At 42.4% G+C, this 21,491-nt stretch overlaps 1 protein-coding gene across 2 annotated transcripts in view; it reads left to right on the top strand.

The window, feature by feature from the left end:
- The window catches only part of COL28A1 (collagen type XXVIII alpha 1 chain), a 181,519-nt gene that overhangs the window by 103,819 nt on the left and 56,209 nt on the right, over positions 1-21,491 (top strand). For both annotated transcript variants that reach the window (XM_024990989.2, XM_024990987.2), the window contains 2 exons: positions 4,158-4,226; positions 6,642-6,710. In XM_024990989.2, coding sequence (XP_024846757.1) covers positions 4,158-4,226; positions 6,642-6,710 — 138 coding nt within the window. The remainder of the gene's footprint in view (positions 1-4,157; positions 4,227-6,641; positions 6,711-21,491) is intronic.

Raw genomic sequence — 21,491 nt, 5'->3', positions numbered from 1 at the left:
AATTGCTTCCAGCTGCATGGTTTTTGGCAAATCCTATGTTCTCTTTAGCCTCAGTTTCCTTATGTGTAAAATACAGTAATGATGTTCAGATAAGATATTGAATAAAAAGTACATGACACATGAGTAAAAAATAAATTTTATTATTGATTTCATTAGTAAGTAATTATAATTGTTTGAATATTAACCAAAGAAAATATTTGCCAAAGGGAAATGTGATAGTGCCTTTGCTTTCTTTTTCTTCTTTTTCTTCCTTTTAAAATGTAAAAGGTTTAATGAATGACTACTAGGACCATCATAAAATTATGCATGATTTTAAAGAGGTTGAAATTAACCACTATGCAAGGTTATGGACTAGGTGAAACCTTTACTGAATCATTTGCTAAGTTCACACTTGGAAGCATTGCAGAAAGTCCTAAATTTGGCCATTTTGTATGAAATTGAAAGGAGTATCTCCCATCTAGAATCCTTTTGTGGGCCAAGATGAAGCCGAAGACATTCTAAATAGTTACTCTTTTTCGAGGGAGTGGAGATGACAGGGGACTTGTAAGACTTATGAAATTGATGGCTGTGGTTACAAATGGCAACTCGGGGACTAGCTTTCAGGTCTGCTCATTATCTCCTAATGCAAGAGCTCCCTCTGCAGGATCCAATAACCTCAGCTCCCACGTGGAAGCTAAATCTGGCTCTGTAAGTACCTGTTGAGTCTTCTTACTTGTGGATGTCACTCTATCCACTGACAAGAAAACAACATATCTAAAAATATCATAGTAAATGTGCCTCTCGGGCACCTGTGGGGCTCTCCAGGAGTGAAGTGAGTCCTGACCACAGTCCTCTTAAGCACTCTTACCTGGTGCTGTAGGCTAGCATGAACAGATGCTGTGGAACAAAAGACAGGATACATTTTTAAGACCCCACCAGAGTAGAGAGACATGGTCTATGTGGATTTACACAGCTCATTAACGGCTTGTTATTCCCATCTACTGAAAATGTTGGTCCATGAACCCCAAGGAACTACCCTAAAACATGTTACTGACCAACTCTAATACCTGCAGAATGTGTTAAGACTTGATTTAAAGTCTATCAGATTCATAAAAGCATAGATCAAGTATATTTACATAGATCAAGAGATTACAAAACACTAATCTGATAGATAAAACATAGCTATATGTCAACAGTTATATAGAAAAAAGAGATGGACAGCTTGTTTGAGGTAAACGCTGGAGTACCAGTGGCATGCATCACGTTGTTAAAGCTCACTGGCTAAGGGTCAGATAGGCAGACAGCAAGAAGGTGTCCTCAGGGGCAGCTGCTCTATTGCATTTAACCGTCAGACATTCCTAAAGGGTGAAGGTCACAGGAACTGAATAAAAGAGAAAATGCAGCAAGTATGTGAACTGGTCAGGTATAACTGGAGACCCTTGCTTGATGGACTTATAGATATCCCTTTTAAAGGTATTTCAGAGGTACACAAGAAAGAAGAGATAATAGAAATGTGTATAATACAGGACAAGGTCATGTTCTCTACTTGGAGCTCTTGATGATAGGCATGATCATTAAGCTGGGAGAAACTTCAGGTCAGTAAAAGTTGGGAATCAGAAGTAGAGAGGTGTCAAAGAGAGAATTAGTATCTGTGGTCTCAAAAGCAGCTAAGGACTAAGTGGAAGAGATGGAGGTAGAAGACCAGAATCATAAAAGTTGCCTGCAAGCAAAAGGGAAACATGTAATTAAGAAGTAGGGAATAAAAGAACTAACTCATTAACAAAGTTTAAAGGTTTTCCCCAATTTTTAGGCCTTGTTTTCTACAGAAGTATTTTAAGGTTTGTAAGTTGAAAGTGAAGCTAAATAAAAGATGGGATGTTTTTCTAGATAAACAATGTAATCATTTCTTATAATCTATGATTTTTGAATTGTTGAAAAGCTAGTTATTTAGCTCTTAATTAGGACGTGGACAAAACAACCTAGGGCAAAGAGCTTGGGAGTCTAGGTTCAAAGACTGGTTCTAGGCTTTCTTTCTTTATAACTTTATTGAGGCATATTCTATATGTCCTAGGATTCACCTACTTCAAGTGTATGATTTAGTGATTTTTTTAGTACATTTACCAAGCTATATAGCCATCATCACAAATCAGTTTTAGGACATCTTCATCCTCCAATAAGATCTCTCATGTCCATTTATAGTTAATTCTCCTTCCACGCTCCTATTCTTGGCCCCAGGAAACCACTGACTTACTTTCTGTTTCTACAGATATGCCTTTTCTGGACATTTCATATACATGGACTCAAACAATATGTAGTCTCACGTATTTGATTTCTTTCATTAGGAACAGTTTCTGAGGCTCATCTATATTGTTGTGTGCAGCTGTCGTTCATTCCTTTTAACTGCCGATTATATCACATTTTGTCTATTCATTTACCAGTTGCTGGACATTCTGGTTTTTCCCAGTTTGGGGCTATTATGAATAATTCTGCTAAGAGCATTCATATGTTAAGTCTCTGTGTAGACATATGTTTTCACTTTCTTTGGGTATATACCTAGGAGTGAGATTACTAGATCAAATGGTAAAATTATGTTGAACTTTTAAAGAAACTGCCAAACTATTTTCCAAAGTAGCTGTACCAGCAACAAACACGGATTCTGTTTCTCCACATCCTCCCAGCCCTGCCTCGCAATAGCTATGCAGCTTTGGGCAAACTTTAGTTTCTTCTTTAAAAAAAAACAGGTGGGGTGGGGAGTTATCAATTACCAAGTGCCTGCTGTATGCTAGACAAGATGATAGGAGCACGACATTCTGTATCTGCCTTCGTTGTCATTTCCATGAAAGGTAGACACGATTTTCTATGTGTCTGATGAATTTATGAAGGTTCAGAGAAGTTAGGGAAGTTAGTCGTCAAAAAGATTTTTGTGAATATGAAGTTACACCAAGTATCATATAAAAACATGCAGAACATACTACTGGGGACACTGACAGTGATCAACGAAGAGATTTTAATTTCTCCTCTTCTTCCTTTATTCACACCTCAAAGAGATCTAACCACAGGGCCCGCCCCACCTCAATCAGACCCCACCACCTTTCTGGTGATTGTTGCTGCTGTTTAGTCGCTCAGTCATGTCCAACTCTTTGCAGCCCCACGGACTGCAGCCCGCCAGGCTCCTCTGTCCATGGGATTTCCCAGGCAAGGATACTGGAGTGGGTTGCCATGCCCACCTCGAGGGGATCTTCCCAACCCAGAGAATGAACCCAGGTCTGCTGCACTGGTGGGCAGCTTCTTTACCACTCTACTACTGCTAAGTCACTTCAGTCATGTCAGACTCTGTGTGACCCCATAGACGGCAGCCCACCAGGCTCCCCCGTCCTGGGATTCTCCAGGAAAGAATACTGGAGTGGTTGCCATTTCCTTCTCCAATGCATGAAAGTGAAAAGTGAAAGTGAAGTCGCTCAGTCATGTCTGACCCTCAGCGACCCCATGGACTGCAGCCTACCAGGCTCCTCCGTCCATGGGATTTTCCAGGCAGGAGTACTGGAGTGGGCTGTCATGCCTGTACCACTCAGCCACCAGGAAAGCCTATTTCTGGTGGTGGTTGCCTATTATGAAACTGTCATGCTTTGATGAATCTGTAACCTTGAGAGAACCCACTGTGTACTCATGACCCCTCTAGAGGCAGGAGTATCCTAAAGCCAATCTCGAGCCCAAGTAGGATAATCACTGTTGCATAAAAATGTAAGAGCAACTAGCTCAGAAAGGTTATATCTTTTAATGCTTTTTAAAAAATTATTATTCTTGTCTCTCCTTTCTCCCTGTCTTCACAATGGCAGTAATTACTTCTCCAAAGTCCCAAGAAGCGAGCTCCAAAAAGTATATATTAAGGTTTCCAAGAAGCTAATTAACTTGATTGCTTTGAAATGAACCCATATCAGTTGGCTTGATAAATGGCAATAAGAAATGAAAACAAAGAGAGATAATACTGTTGATCAAATACAGAAAAATGATCTGGAAGAAAAGATTATTATCTTAGTCAAATTCAAGGGTTTGGGATTTTACAGTATATTTCTGAATATGAAAATTCATAGAAAATATTATCATATGAAATTTTATATGAAACATGATACACAGCACTTTCTTAAATCAACAACTTGTCATTCATTGTGTTTCTTCAGGGAGATCCTGGCGTCAGAGGCCCTCCAGGCCCCCCTGGGCCTCGGGGCATAGGAACCCCAGGGCCAAAGGTGAGTCCGCAGGTCTGTGCTCTGGGTACGGGTCAGGTGCCATCCAGACGACCAAGGAAACATTTAGTGCACAGGAAGTGCTCATATCATGTTGACTTATTTTTTCTTGATACTGATGAAGAGCCTTACATTTTCATTATCGTGAACTTTCAGTAAAATAGAACATTTAAGCAAATAAAGTCATTTGCTTCCTCCCAAAGAAATTAGAAAGTTAACGCCTCTTTAAAAAGTGATTGCAAAGTGCTCAAAATATTCCTAGGCCCCTTAGAGACTATGCTAACATTAAGAAGCCTGTGTTTACTTTGGCCAGAGGTGCCTCAGGCCACCTGGTAACAGGTGATGGGTCTGTTGTGACCTGTGTGCACAGTCTCCTCTGTCAGGGCCCCAGTGCAAGAGCCTAGTTTACTGTCCCCATAGAAGCCGAGAGGGACTTCCTTTGGCTCCCTTTGCTCTCATTCTACTTCTCTTCCTTTTGCCACCTCCAATTTGGTGGTTATTTATCTTTCTATTCTTTTAATCCAGTGTTTTTCAATGAGGGAGATTTTGTCCTCCCCTCTCCACCCAGGGGCACCTTTGGCAGTATCTGGAATCATTCTGGGCGTCAAGTTCCACTGGGGAAGGAGGGCTACTGGGATCTAGTGGGTTGATGCCTGGGATGCACAGGACAGCCTTCCATACTGAAGAATCATCCAGCTGAAAATGTTAATTATGCTCGGGTTGAGGAGCCCAGTTTTAATTGCTCATTCATTTGCTCAACAAATATTCCTTTGATTTGTTCAAAGAGGCAGGTAAGGAAATACCACTTCCCAGGTGGCTCAGCAGTAAAGAATCTGCCTGCCAATGCAGGAGACATGGGTTTGATCCCTGGGTCAGAAAGTTTCCCTGGAGAAGAGAATGGCAACCCACTCTAGTATTCTTGCCTGGGAAATCCCATGGACAGAGGAGCCTGGTGGGCTACAGTCCATGGGGTTGCAAAGAGTCGGACACGACTTAATGACTTAACAACAATAAAGAAATATCAGGGGTATTCATAGGGAAAACAGGTTTCAGTGAGCCACCCATCACAAATTCGAACTACAGACAGGTATATTCATAGCCCAAATGCACAGAAGTTAATTAGAATCCTATTATCAGGGAGGAAAGAGAGAGAGCTTTGTGAATCAAAGATTTGACTGTGGATCCTAGAATTACCAAGGTTCTTAGTTTATCTTTTTTTTTGTTCATCAACTCCATTGTGATAGTGGGCTATTTCTTAACCATACAGATCCCTTTAAATGGATGGAGATCCCTCTGAGATGTTAGTAGTTGTTATCACTGGGTGATGGAACGATGGGTTGATTTTTTTTCATTGTAATTTTCACTTCTATTTTTACTTTTTCTCCAATAAGTTCTTCTTGTAATCAGAAAAAAAGTAAAGTTTTTCCCTATAGTGGAAAGGAAAAGACTGACCTACACAGTAACTTTGATTAACTCAGGATTCCTGAAAGTTTGTTTTGCCAAAATGTTAATTAGGGAACTTCTGGGATCAACAAAGTTAAACTAACCTTTCTATTGTGGGATTTCTTAGAGGCTTTAATATATTCACCTGCCCCAGGGATCTATAAGGAGAGGCACATTCATGGTGTAAACATTTCCCAATCTTACTTGACCACAGAAGTCTCTCCTCAAGATACATGGGGTCAAATTATGCTATAAGGAAAATATAGTGGGAACTGACATACTTTTTGCTTCATTTACATATTTTCTTAGCAATTCAACTCTGATCCACGTCAATAGGTGCTGAGTCTTTAACTGCAAACTCTGTGAATTAATGTGCTATATTGAAATTGTGCGACATAGTACAGTGAAAGTGATAGTCACTCAGTCGTGTCCGACTTTTTGTGACCCCATGGATTGTAGCCCGCCAGGTTCCTCTGTCCATGGGATTCTCCAGGTAAGAATACTGGAGTGGGTTGCCATCCCCTTTTCCAGGGGTTCTTCCTGACCCAGGGATCTTCCTGCATTGGCAGGCAGACTCTTTACCCCTGAGCCAGCAAGGAAACCTGCTGAATCTTTAAGTTCAACCCCCATGAATTAATATGCTGTATTGAAATGGTGCAAAATAGTAAAGGCTACCTAGAATTATGTGTGAGCCGTGTTTGAACGCCTGGTGTTTAGGGCAGCAGGAGGAGCCCAAGCGGGCAAGGCTATGGGGCCAGCACTTCTGCTTACATCCAGCAGTTCTGCCTTATCGCTTTATAGCTGGATTACATGTAAAAATGTTTGAAAGGATTGTGTGGTTTAAAATTTTTGGAAAAACCCTGCTTTATATCAATACGGAAAGACTGCAGTGAGAATGCAGCTAAGAGCAGTAATCTGTTGCTCGTTTCTAAATCTCCTTACCCTTCTCTCCGATTTCTCTGTGTCTTCTAATAGGGTGACATCGGGCAGAAAGGCTTGCCTGGCCCTCCTGGCTCCCCTGGCTATGGATTACAAGGAATCAAAGTAAGTGAATGGAATTGTGCTAGGGTCGCCTCTCAACGCACTAGGGCGAGGGGGAGAAGAGGCTGTGGATAATACAAAACACGGCTATTAAGAAATGGACTTAATGTAAGCTTAGCAGTAAAAATCGCATCCAGTATTTAGAGGCATCGTCCAAAAGTGGAAACGTGGTACAAGTACACTTGCTTCACAAAAGCTTAGCGTTCCGTAAGTAGCTTGGAGCGGAACTGAATGGTCACGGCGGTTTGCAGTTCTGTGGGTTTCTGAGCTGAACAGGGAGTCTGTGCCCCCACTGCGTGCGCTCCCTTCACCTTCCTCACCGGCAGCTTCCATTCTTAGCCCAGGGATGCCTGAGTTTCTGGTTTTAGCTCACAGTGGCATCACCCGGGGAAGCTTTTGAATAATGCTGCTGTCTTACCCCAGAGGAAGGACATCTGAATCTCTGGGGGGCAGAGTTTGAGTCCTGTGGGTTTAAGAGCCGCCCATGTGATTCTCTTGAGCGTCCAGGTGAGAACGCCGACTCTCTGCTACTAGTGTTTACAACCATTGCATTCTGCTTGATTTCTGTCTCCGCCACAGCAGGCCTGTCTTGTGAGATGGGACTCCCAGGGTCTCCCTGCCTCAGTAGACAGAATCTGGCATCCACAGGCTACTGTGTAATTTAAACAGTTCCCTCTTCTAATGTGTTGATTTATGTATTTATTTTTTACTGGCTCACTCTCATTCTATTTGTTTCCACCCAAATAAACTATAGTGGTTAACCTTCAAAACAGAGTAATTCCCTCGTGGGTAACTGACATTGACTCTAAAAAAGTGGAAGCATTCAAAACAAACTCGTTTTCAGGTGGCAGAATTTCTTAGTAAGTGGGAGACAGTAGGAGCTGAAGATAATACATGTGAAAAATCCTGTGTTGAAATTAAGCCACCTACTCCTGTGTTAAGAGTGAGTTCTTAACTCAAAAGAGCAAAACTCATTTGAATCCGTGTTAAACCTTCCAATCTATCACGCAACATCTAGGGCTTCCACTGCAGATCTTGAAGTAACAGCTGTTCATCTGTAGGGCCAAGTACCCAAGCAAAGGCCAGCTCACATTCCCAGTAGCCTGCAAGCACTGGGAAACCCAGCAGAAACCTACTTCCTTGTAAACAGCTCCTCTCACACTTCATCTTTTAAGTTCTACAGTTAAAAGATGGTTTAGAATTTATGAGTTTGCTTGAGCAACGAACCCACGATTGGCTCAGTTCACGTGTGCAATCAGTTCGTTATCACTACCGTGTTAAATTCTCTGCCAGCTTTCCCCCTTTGTTATCTGGGAACTATTTCCTTATTAACACAGGGGCCTCTCGAGTTGTGCTTAACTAATCCTCATCAGTTCTGAGTCACCTGGTGCCCTGCCCTTCCTTGCGCCCTCCAGGTTAGGCCATGGTCAAAGTCCCTCCTGAGTGAAACTATGGTGGGAAAACCACCATCATAAGGAAAGAACCAAAATGAACACTGCCACGTATCCAGTCCTATCAGAAGTGAGGGAAGTTTTTCCTCCACTGAGGGTTGGGGCCTGATGCTGTTGGCAGTGAGCCTGGACCAAAGCTGCCTCACAAGCCTCCTCTAGACATACTGCCATCCCTGCTGGCAGCAGGGCAAACATTTCTCTCAGGACGCCCACCTCATTTTTCTGACCCTGGCTCGCACCATCCCTCCAAAAGGGAGAGAACTGAGAAATCAAATTGGCGGTGTTCCTCCGAGTCATTTTAAGGCTCCACACTTAGCGAAATTTCATTTCTTATGTTCATTTGTTGAATCTATTTCACACCCCTTTCTAAAAAACTATTTGAAACAGTAAAATCTGCTTTAGCTGGCATGTCTGTTCATGAGACTCTGATGGAAGCCCTTGTTATCAAATGTTCATGTCAGGGCCCAATTTGTACCCTGTCTCTCGATGTCATCCCAACCGTGGGGAAAATAAGGGGCCCAGGCTGCAATCACAGAAGTGATTTGCTCCACTTAGGTCCTAGAACATTGGCTTTACCAATTATTCAACCAACCTGGGGCTCCCCGCTGGCGCTAGTAGCAAAGAACTCATCTGCCAGCGAAGGAGACGTAGGAGACATGGGTTTGATCCCTGGGTTGGGAAGATCCCTTGGAGGAGGGCACGCACGGCAACCTACTCCAGTATTGTTGCCTGGAGAATCCCATGGACAGAGGAGTCTGGCAGGCTGCAGTCCATGGGGAAACACAGAGCTGGACACAACTGAGCAACTGAGTGCACATGCATTCAACCAACCAACCAACCCTGACTGAGCACCATCTATGTCAGTCAAGTAGGCTACGTGCAGTACAAAATGATGAGTGAAAAGATGGGAACTTTGTCCTCACGGGGTTTAGAGACATCAAATGATCACTTTTGAGCTCCAGAGAGTCTAGAGGGGGTGGCACAGTGAAATGAATGGGTTTACAGGGTTAGGCAAGAGTCCTTTAGGCTACAGTAATGAGTCTGGTCTCAGGCCTAGAGCGACTGAAAGTCAGAGCAGGGTGACATGATCAGGCAAGGGTTGATCCAAGACCCCCTCTGTCTACCATCTGTAGAAGGGATGGGCATGACTAGAAGGAGTGTGGGGCTGCCCCTCCCATACCCCTGCGTAATCTTCTGATTCTCAGTGTGGAAGACATGAGCTTCTGGGCACCCTCTCCTCCTACCCCTCCCAGGGCTCTAGGATCAGCCAAGCCTGCTGCTGTGGGAACCCCGGACAACATGATGGGCTCACTCCCCAGGGCACCACAGTCACCTCCCACCATTGCTCTGCAGTCCCTGCTGTGGCCTGGTTGGCTGCACGCTGCAGGCGAGCTCCAGCTCCTTCAGGGGCCCCAGTGCTTTCTCTCAACCACAAACGTTGAGTGAATTGAATGAATACGAGACACTGGCTCTCTGGTTCCTCAGTGGCCTTGGCCTTTCAGATTCACGACGCTGGTCGGGGCTTGCGTGATGCCGCTGTGCTGTCCCACCGTGAGCCCCCAGCACTGATCGTGTTCTCCTGTTACGTCAGTAGCAGAGTAGTCCTCAGATTAAGTCAGGAAGGAGGAAGGATGGGGCTTGGTCTTGAGGAACGGCTTGATGTGTCAACCAGCTCTGGAGGGGCCCAGAGAGAGAGACTGAGAGGGTGGGTCATCGAGGTTAAAACACCAAGTATGAGGGCAGGCAGAAATGACCGACATCCACTCTGCATTTCTACACAGGAGGCACGCCCTCTCTCCACCTTTGTTCAACTCAGTTCTTGTGTCCCAACAAGCCTTGACATTCCCAGAGTATTTTTTTCTCAGAGGATCAGGAGGTCTTTGTAAAAATAGGATTCCTGGTGGCCCTCTATGGCTTTGGGAGTTTCCAAGACAGAGGTGTGGACTAGATTATGACTCCAGGTGTGTGTAAACCCTTTATTCATTAAATGAATGGGCCTCCATGCCACTGGTTTCCATTCTCCGCTGAGGCCTGAACATGACTGATCTCTCACTGACTGAGGAAGTACTCCCTGTAGTTAGGCTGTGGCCAAGGATGGGCTGACTGATATTTCAGGCCTCGCCAGTTTGTTACCAGTGTGAGCAAACAGTCTTGATGACATGCAGGGGGAATCTGGTGAACACCACGGGCTGGAAATCCCAGTATCTCCAAAGCTGACAAAGCGTGATGACAATAGTGGTTCCAGGGTCACAGAGCTAACAGATCAACCCCGGAGACTCCTGGGCCCAGAAGTGGAGGGAAACTGAGTCCCAGTGACCTCACTGCTCTATCTAGATTCTGACCTTAAGGGTCTGACAGAAAGAGAATGAGCTTGAGAGCCACATAAGACCTTGGGCTGAATCTGTCTAGTTGTATAAGGTTTTTATCTTTGAGGAACTTTAAAGCTTCCTCATCTTTAAAATGGGGATAATAAAGCTATTTTGCAATAGGTGTTGTGAAGATAAAATTGTACAGAATGCCTAGTACACAGTAGTGGTTTCTCACCCAGAGCCTGGGTTACGGAATCAACTGATCTGAATCATGGTTTCCTGAGCACTGCACCTCTTGCCTCAGTTTCCACATCTGAATAATGGGGATAATAACAGTACTGTTTTCTAAAGTTGTTACAGGAAATGAATGAAATTAAATGAGACAGTATGTGTAATGTGTTTAAAACAAGGTTCAACGCATGGTTACATATGCAGTAAATGGTTGGAGTTATTCACATTATAATTTCTTCTTGCTTTCCCTTCCTTTCGACTAGTCCCTCTTGTATTTTCTAGGATGAAGGCCCAGATTCTGACATTCATATGATTTAGTGTTCTTAAACCTGAGATATTGATTGCATTAATTAGAGGAGGCCTGACATGTGTACCAAAAAGACAGCCACAAACATATAAAGGCTGAAACACAATTGAGGTTTTCATTCACATGGCACGCCAAAGGGAGTCTTCCTCACTGGTGGACAATTTCCTTCCGCATAGGATTTCAGAGAATCTCCACTCCCATTTATGTTTTCTCCATCGGAGGGGTCTCTCTACCACTCACACTCAGCCAGCAGAAAGGGGAGGGTGTGGAAGAGGCACATCTGCTTCCTAAAAGCCTGGGCCAAGAGGCGACATACAGCACCTCTGCCCACGTTTCCTCGGCAAGAGCTCGTCTCACAGAAAGGTGGCGCACCGTGTGTGCCCAGGAAGAAGAGGGGCCCAGGGTTCACTAAAGAGCTGGCGATTGCTGCCAGGCAAAATGGAACCAGCTTCTAGGAAAGATGGAAAATGTAAAGTTACACATTATTCTCAAGTATGCTGGTGTTTCAGGAAGAAAACAGGAAGCAAGAGCGGTCTCCATGGCAACTTCCAGAATGCCTGTCACTCTCCCGGTACTGTGGGGAGCAGTCACCTGGTTTACAAGGACTGGGTTCAGCTTTATCATTCCTTTTATCCTATGTTCCCCGCCCCCCTCCTCCCAAAAAAAACCAAAACAAAACCCTCAGTCTTGCTGTCTTCTTACTTATTTCAAGCAGCAGCAGAAGTACCAGTGGATAATTTAGAAACTGCCTTGAGTAGACATGCTGAGAACTAGCCAAAGAACTGAAGGAGGCTTGGGGGTGTAGTGGGACCAGGGAACAAACGGGAAATGCTCGTTCCTGTCTTTGGCAGAGCCAGGGACAAAGTAAAAGGGCCGCCTGAAACCCGGCAGGAGAGCTGTGGTTCAAGGGCTGGAGAGAGATGGGGATGGCAAGAGAGGCAGGAAGCAGAGCTGGTGCAATGAGCCCCACATTGGGAGATGGAGGAGCCAGTGGGTGATCAGGCTCGCGTGGAGAATAAGGGAAGGGCTAGAGTCCCAGGACATTGCATGGGAAGCCAGCAGCGATGGAAATCAGCAGGGGTGTGATGGTGGGTGAGTCAGCCCAGCTTGCACAGGAACAGCCAGAAAGAAAACAGCCTTCTCCCACCAAAGCTCTCTGATTAGCAATTCAAAGTAGAACCCAGAACTTTGTAAGATTCTTGGCTCAGTGTTTAAGCTTAATGTCAAATCTCAGGTAGATTTTTTTTTTTTTTGGTTAGTCTTTTCAACTATATTGAAGCAACTGTGGTTCTGTAAATTCCATGCATCAGGTATGTGGGCCACCTTCTGGTGTCTCTTCACCAGAAAGGCTAAAGCTTGACAGATGTCAGCGTGCTGTGGTGGGAATCTCACAGGGAACCTGCCAGCTTTCCATTTGCCTCCCCCCTGCCCGCCCCTGTGACCCTGATCACATTGAAAGTGCCTCCAGAATCCATGTGACTAGGTATTTTATTAGAGTGGACTTGTTACAGCATGGGAAATTGCCCTCTTTAAAGGTGAAATAGAAATGATTCATTCATTGAAATGAAACTGACTTAAGGAGGAAAAATTCTCACTTCTAAGAAGTCAGGGATAGGTTCAATGTACAGTAAGTTGCAAATACCTGGGACATCCCCCACAGCTCAGTGGTAAAGAGTGGACTTACAATGCAGGAGACGCAGGAGACATGAGTTTGATCCCTGGGTCCAGAATATCCCTGGAGTGGGGCATGGCAACCCACTTCAGTATTCTTGCCTGGAGAATCCCATGGACAGAAGAGCCTGGTAGGCTACAGTCCATGGGGTCGCAAAGAGCTAGACACTTCGACTGAAGCAACTGAGCACACACACACACAAAGGCTAAGGTATACTGGCACACAGAAGTTGTTTTAGTCTTCTAAGCTCAGAACCTCGGAACTGTGCGTCTGATGGTGTTAATATTCCTAAGGGAGCAACTCACACACTCACACGTATTTTAACATGGTGACTTTCTGATATTTCAGTTTAAATTTTTCTTTCTTCCTCCTGACCACAATCTAACAACAGCATCAAAAATAGACCACAAAACCAACTGTGGTAACAGTATGCTCACTGTATTCAACCTGAGCACAGCTTAGAAATTAAACTAAAACAATAAGGGATATGCTGCTGCTGCTGCTAAGTCGCTTCAGTCGTGTCCAACTCTGTGCGGCCCCAGAGACGGCAGCCCACCAGGCTCCCCCATCCCTGGGATTCTCCAGGCAAGAACACTGGAGTGGGTTGCCATTTCCTTCTCCAATGCATGAAAGTGAAAAGTGAAAATGAAGTCGCTCAGTCGCGTCTGACTCTCTGCGACCCCATGGACTGCAGCCTACCAGGCTCCTCCATCCATGGGATTTTCCAGGCAAGAGTACTGGAGTAGGTTGCCATTGCCTTCTCCGAATAAGGGATATAGTTGACAGCATAACTTAGTGTATCTTTATGCCAGAAACCATCTCTGAAATAACTTCTAATGCTTTCCTATACTGCAATTTTCAAATTCCTATAATGATTCCTCTATGTAGAAAGGAGAGATTGGAGCTACCTGAGAGTTTAAACCGTAAAACGGTTTGTTGTTTTGGGATGACACCTGCCAAAGTGCCTGTGGCAGCGGGGAGGGCTGTGGCTAAAAATTGAGTCTGGTCATCAAAGTCCACAAATCTATTTTCAGACACTGAAGTCATCCTCATACCTTTAAACTTTTTTATTATTATTACTTTTTAAAACCAAATTAAAAACAATTGCATGGTTAGAAACCAAAGCCTAAAGAACAGATCCCATAATACTCTCTACACTATAGGTTGCTTAGGTCAGGGGCAATTTGCATTTATTAGCTGGGGGGGGGGCGGGGGGGCAGGGTTGGCTCTGAGCTTAGCTGTATATCTCACTTTCATGTCCCTCTTGGGCCAAGTGCCTCTCATTTCTTCAAGCCAATTAAGATACAGGATAGTATCTTTTTTTTTTTTTAATTCCTGAAACTGAATCTGAGCGTATGTTAATTCCTGAAACTGAATCTGAGCGTATGGTATGACATTGGGGTGAACCAAAAAGTTCATTCAGGATTTTCTATAACATGTTATGGAAAAACTCAAATGAACTTTGGGGACAACTCAATATTTTCCTATGTTAATCGCATTATTGAAATTTCCTTTTTAAATGGCCTATTTCCCAAATCAGACTTTGAATGAAAATATTAAGCTCTCAATTTAGGGGGGCTTGAATCAGCATTACCAGCTTCTTTTTACTGTCTAGTTACCGTGAACAAGGGCCTGTGCAGTGATTAGTGACCATCATAGAAGACTGATATCTACCAGCTTCCTTGCGCTACTATGAACCTAAAGGAAAAACTGATTTCCAAGTCATTTTTTCCCAAGTATGTATTGTATCCTGCCCCAAGATTTACTATGGTTTCCCTAATTCCAAAAGAAAAGTCAAAAGGACTAAAGTCTTGGTAATAAAGATAGTATCCAATGCCATATTTTGGTGCTGAATATTAAAAATAAAAAATTTAAATTAGCACCAAAAGTTAAAAATTATATGAAAGATTTCATTTGAGCAGTTGCATACTAAAGCTACTACATAATTCATAATTATGTGAGCATGCTGCCATTGTGTGCATGCTATGGTCAGTCATGTCCTACTTTTGCAACCCCACGGACTGTAGCCCAGCAGGCTCCTCTGTCCATGGGACTCTCCAGGCAAGAGTACTGGAGTGGGTGCCACTTCCTCTTCCATGCTGCCATTTTAGATTGTTCTTTTTCTTTCCCCTCCCTCCCTCTGCGCCTCTTGCCCATCTAATCACATTTATCTAATATACAAAGATATAAATACTATATACGTATTTCTTTTCATTCTTGTAACAGGTGGTCCATATAAAACCAAGCTGAGTAAAGGACATGGAGAGACTACCCTCAGGTGCTGCTACCATCTTGAGCCCATGAATTTCACTGTTGAAAATTAATAAAATATATGTTATCTTTTCCCCACCTTTCAATGCTTGGCTAGAAGTAAGATCCTAGTATATATGTTTCCCCTTTTGCATTCAGTGAGATCAGAGGCACCTTTACTACTCAGAGCTTGGAGAGGCACCTAGGGTCACACTATAATCTCTAAATTTCACATGTTATCTTATTCCAGCTTCACCAGCCTGTGAGGCAGGCTTTCGGAAACCTAGGTACAGGTATGTTAAGTCATGTTCCAAGGTCACTCACAGCTCTAGATGGCTTTCTTGAAATAACTATGTGTTGGGTAGTAATCAAAGTCAAGGTAGATGTCAGAGAGAGGAAAAGGTCCATTTAAGACTTTCATAATTAAATTTGGAAAAGTCAAAAATGTTTTTGTACCTGGTGATGTAAACTTGGCCCTTGGAGATGTGAGATATACTAATATACGGTGAGGTTTCTTTTTTCTTGATAATATAAATTTGTAAAAAGAAAGTAGCATAAAAGTACTACTTTTTCCCCAAGCACAGTTGTGTCCCAACCAGGAGCTTTGTTACCTTTTAAATCAATCACCAGGCACAAGGCTAGGAATTACAGCAAGATTTAGGCTGATGTGTGTAGCTGCCTCGTGGTGAGGCTGTTCTAACCAAGAAACTAGTCACACATTCCAAAGCTTATCAAGTCCTTTCCGATTTGGGTGGTGGAAGGACATACTCTTTTGTCCTGCAAACCTCTGTGACAAGTCAGTGGTAGCCAACCACTCTGTAATCTAAACTTTTTATTGCCTTTATAGATGTCTTTACTTTACAGTGATTGGCTTTTTGTTATCAGCATCACTGCTTATCTAGTTGCAGACTTCTTACTTTAAATATAACAAGCAAAGGGAAAGGAAGTTACGTTACCTGTTCAAGGTCACTCACAGAATCCCTAACAAAGCAAAGATGGTGGAGTTTTATGGGTATTGGTGGTTCAGACTGACAGCTAACCTCAGGATAATCTCCCTTTCATCCCATGAAAGATTCTTCAAGCAATAATCTTTTGAATTATTAGGAACCGCTTCTCACATGATCACGACGAGACTCAGAGGTCCACGGGGTGTGGACTCTGCCCTGGGAGACCAAGTGAGAAGAGCGAAGAATATGGAAATGGAGAAAAACAGGCAACAAAACTGTCTGCTGCTAAGTCAGAGAGGGGGGCTGAGGAGGAAGGAGGAGAAAGGGAAAGAAAGAAAATAGGAAATTGGTCATGCTGACTTATTTAGGATTCTGTGCTTAATAACGCTTTTGACCTTAAAGTTTCAACTACCCGAGATTAATGGAGTTACTATCTTTCGGTTAAATTTTCCTGGTATTCCTCTGTCATCCTTTAACTTCTGCCTTTTTGCACCCTCTTACTTTACATGTTTCTTTTCGACAACAAATATGTGGATTTTTACACCACCAATCTGACAATGTATGTTTTTGCATTAGTTCATTTACACTTAAGGCAGTTAGTGAACGTTTAGCGTTTATTTCTACCTTCCAATTTTGAACTATTTGTCCCACTTACTCCATTTCTTTCTTTAATATTTTCTTTCCCTTTGAAAGATGTATTAATTCTTAACTGTTGCGTTTTTCCCCTTTACTAGTTAGGAATTTATAAATTTTTATTCCTCTTTTTTTCAATACTTACTCTTAATTACCCTGTTGTGGAATCTGGAGTCATAGAAAACACCTCGGAGGACACTCAAGACAGTGGAGTGCAGTTTATTACTGCTCTCCCTCCCCCCAGGTGACTGGTTACATGTTCAGTTCAGTTCAGTCGCTCAGTCATGTCCGACTCTTTGTGACCCCATGAATCGCAGGACGTCAGGCCTCCCTGTCTATCACCAACTCCCGGAGTTCACTCAGACTCATGTCCATCGAGTCAGTGATGCCATCCAGCCATCTCATCCTCTGTCGTCCCCTTCTCCTCCTGCCCCCAATCCCTCCCAGCATCAGAGTCTTTTCCAATGAGTCAGCTCTTTGCATCAGGTGGCCAAAGTATTGAAGCTTCAGCATCAGCATCAATCCCACCAGTGAATATTCAGGACTGATTTCCTTTAGGATTGACTGGTTTGATGGCCTTGCAGTCCAAGGGACTCTCAAGAGTCTTCTCCAACACCACAGTTCAAAAGCATCAATTCTTCGGCACTCAGCTTTCTTCACAGTCCAACTCTCACATCCATACATGACCAGTGGAAAAACCATAGCCTTGACTAGATGGACCTTTGTTGGCAAAGTAATGTCTCTGCTTTTCAATATGCTATCTAGGTTGGTTATAACTTTCCAAGGAGTAAGCGTTTTTTAATTTCATGGCTGCAGTCACCATCTCCAGTGATTTTGGAGCCCAAAAAAATAAAGTCTGACACTGTTAGCAACCTCTTTGTTGTATATGACTGAGTTTTACAATAAGCAGGTGCTAGGAGAACAAACAATTAAAGTTGATGGATGGGAGGGGGCAACAATGATTATACATCAAGGGGGGATGTCTCCATGGTTAATCCAACAGGGGCAGCCTGACCTCAACTACAATCTCCATTTGCTGTCTGTAGGGAGGGAAGTCTCCAGGAGACCTGCTTTTCATTAGCAATGGTCTCCTCACTTGGGCAGGGCTTAGGCCCAGTTCACATCCAGTCTTTAAGAAGGATGGCAGGCTACAAAATGGAGTGTCTCCTGCTTTCCTCACACTGGCCCAACAGCCCCTACGCTAATATTATTCTTGTGTTCTTATATTTTAGTTGATTTTAAATCCTTCAAAATATTTTTATATGATGCTGAGTTATTTAGAAAACGAAGATCATGGCATCTGGTCCCATCACTTCATGGGAAATAGATGGGGAAACAGTGGAAACAGTGTCAGACTTTATTTTTTGGGGCTCCAAAATCATTGCAGATGGTGACTGCAGCCATGAAATTAAAAGACGCTTACTTCTTGGAAGGAAAGTTATGACCAATCTAGATAAAATATTCAAAAGCAGAGACATTACTTTGCCAACAAAGGTCTGTCTAGTCAAGGCTATGGTTTTTCCTGTGGTCATGTATGGATGTGAGAGTTGGACTGTGAAGAAGGCTGAGCGCCGAAGAATTGATGCTTTTGAACTGTGGTGTTGGAGAAGACTCTTGAGAGTCCCTTGGACTGCAAGGGGATCCAACAAGTCCATTCTGAAGGAGATCAGCCCTGGGGTTTCTTTGGAAGGAATGATGCTAAAGCTGAAACTCCAGTACTTTGGCCACCTCATGCGAAGAGTTGACTCATTGGTAAAGACCCTGATGCTGGGAGGGATTGGGGGCAGGAGGAGAAGGGGTCGACAGAGGATGAGATGGCTGGATGGCATCACTGACTCCATGGACGTGAGTCTGAGTGAACTCCGGGAGTTGGTGATGGACAGGGAGGCCTGGCGTGCTGCGATTCATGGGGTCTCAAAGAGTCGGACATGACTGAGCGACTGAACTGAACTGAACTGAGTTATTTAGATTTATTCACAAACTAGTCTGTTTCTCTTTAATCCATCTTGCATCTCATACTGGAACCAGTCTCCTTCTGCCTGACTTGGATTTTTCAGAATATCCTTTAGAGGAAATTTTTACTGGCACAACTTTTCACTGTTTTCGCTTGAGTGAACCTGTATTTATTTTCTGTAATGTCGTCTTACAACATACTTTTCTGAGTATAGAATTCTAGGCACACAGGTTTTCCTCTCAGTGCATGGGAGATTCTCCCATCATTTGGCCTCCATTATTGCTCTCGGAAAGTTGCCTGGTGGGCTAGCTATTCTTCTGATGGTAATTTGTCCTTTTCTCTATGATTTTTAAGGCTTTTTTCTCTTTTTATATGGTCTTGGGTCTATGATGTACTTAGATGTAGATTTCTTTTTATTTATTTTGCTTAAGAGTTGTTAGAATTCCTGATGTTTGTGAACAAGCATTTTAAAAATTATTTCTGGAATCCTCTGCCTTATCTTTCATTGCTGAAGCAATCCAATCCAGTCCTCCCATCCCCATACTGTCTCCATCTTTCTGGAATTATAATTAGTTAAATCTTTTCATTCCTCTACCTCTGTATCTGTTCTTCTCTGTTCTCAATCTTGTCTTTCCGAGATACATTATGGCTGATATTTTTCTAGTCTATTTTCCAGTTCACTAAATCTTTCTTTAGCTGTGCTGAATTTGTTGTTTAAGCAGTTCATTGAATTTTTAGCTTCAGTTTTAGCTTCAATTATTTCTAGATGTTCTATTTGAGTTTTTTAAGTCCACACAGTCATGCTATATAGACATTCTTTTAGAAAAAAAAATTAGACTATATACCTTTCTTGCTTAAAAAGCCTTTAAAGTCTTCCTACAATATTTTAAAAGTTGAAAGGAAGAAGAAAAGAAAGGGAAGAAGAGAAAGAAAGGAAAGAAAACTCTTTCCAAGGCTGAGTATGATCTGGATGCTGCCCGTCTCTCTGATTTTATCTTGCATCTTCCTTTATTTCACTCAGTACAATCAAGGCCCTCTGGTTTCCTTTCTGTTTTCCAAAAGCAAAGTTCCTTCCCTCTGCACTCTTGTTTCTCCTACGTTGGCCTTTGACATGGTTGAATCCTTCCCTTCATTATCTCCTTAGTGAGACTATGTCTGACCACACCATCTGATCCCTGCTTCATTCTCAATCACTCTATATTCTCCCATTTTGTTTTCATAACACTACTACCATCTGAAAATGTTTCTTTGTTTACTTATTATCTGTCTTCTCTTGGTAAATAGAAAGTCTTTGAGAGCAAGGATTTTGTTTCTTTTATTCATCTCTAATTTCCACCTAGCAGAGGGTCTGGCATATAGTAATCACTTAATAAATGTTTAATTAATCAACAAAGTAGTGAATAATTGAATGAATGTATTAAGGTTGTACAGTAGATGATGGTAAAGTTCCACCTGTAACCACATTGTCAACACAGAAAACAGTTCATTTGCATATACTTTAGTTCAATAAACCATTCTTGAATTCCATCATTAAGAGAACTCTGAACTTGTGAAATGATAAATTCTTTTCTAAATCTTAGAGCTTAATAGTGGAAGTACCTTGCTCTTACAGATTGTAAGGGGATACTGTGTACTTGGTATATTTGCTTGGCAGAACGGGTAGAAGTTTACTCAGAAAGTGCTGGATTCCACTTTCTTCAAAGTATATCTTCGTGATCCAATTATCTATTACTGCAATGCAACAGGACCACAATGAATGCTATAAAAGTAAAGGTACTTGTTTTATATGAATAAACCCGAGAGTATTGTATCTGGTGGTTCTTTTGTATTCATAGTGGGTTCTGCCCACAATAACCAAAGTGTATATATTCAGTAAATTCTTGATTGATTGGATCTAAATCTAATACTTTTAAAGACCAATGCTAATAAATTAAAGAGCTAAGGAGAAGAAACTTAACCTTCCATTTCCTGTCATCAGACAGGCCAACTATTACGCAATATCAGTACATTTTCCATGGTCCTCTTAAGTTAATAATTAAGTTAGAAATAAAAGAGAGACCCAGTGCTATTTAGTTGTTAGATTTTCACAACTTTGTAGCTTTTGCCAGGAAGTATAAGACTTGGATATGGACAGATTTTCCTGTGGGTTCATATTTGTAGAGATGACATTTAAAGAGTAGTACTAAAGCATTCATTATTGATTCCTATTCATTGGTGTAAAGACAGTAAGCTTTTACAAGACTTCTTTTTGGTGTATGCAATTACGCCTTTAAACAGTGGTTCTTAAATTTCAAAGGAGAAGATAAAATTTTAATCTATTAGAATACTAGTCTTCTGAAAGTTCTCCAACTGGCTCCTGTTGGTTTTAAGTCAATAGTTCCTATTATTATTATGATGCTAGTTTTAGAAAGAAATAAATCTTCCACAGACCTCAGTCTGCCCTTCCCTTTTACATTACCTTACTGTGATGATTCTGTGAAGCAAACACATTTGCTCTGTTTTCTTGCTAAGTATATACTTAAATAATAGTGCACATATACTCTCTTCCAGGATTGTGAAATGAATAACACTAATATGTCTTTCAAATGCATGCACTGTGGCTCAGATGGTAAAGAATCTGCCTGCCATGCAGGAGACATGGATCCTGGGGCAGGAAGATGCCCTGGAGAAAGGAATGGCAACCCACTCTAGTATTCTTGTCTGGAGAATTCCATGGACAGAGGAGCTTGGTGGGCTACAGTCCATGGGGTCACAAAGAGTCAGACATGACTGAGTGACTAACACACACACACAATATGCCCTCCAAAATAGAATGCTTTTGTTCTGCATATAAGGAAAATAAGTTTATATACCAATTTTAAAATCAGATCATCTTCCTGCTCAAAATTAAGGACACTGACTCTAATATTCAGTCTTGGCTAATTATACAAAATTTTTATTTCAGTAACTCACTCAAAAAGTAAATATTGAATATATGTAAATATGTGGGCTCTGTTCTAGGTGCTTGGGATATACTATGAGCAAAGGAGA

This window comes from Bos taurus, chromosome 4 (genome assembly GCF_002263795.3).
Source record: "Bos taurus isolate L1 Dominette 01449 registration number 42190680 breed Hereford chromosome 4, ARS-UCD2.0, whole genome shotgun sequence".
Lineage (NCBI taxonomy): Eukaryota > Metazoa > Chordata > Mammalia > Artiodactyla > Bovidae > Bos > Bos taurus.
This window is presented reverse-complemented; position numbering and strand designations above follow the sequence as displayed.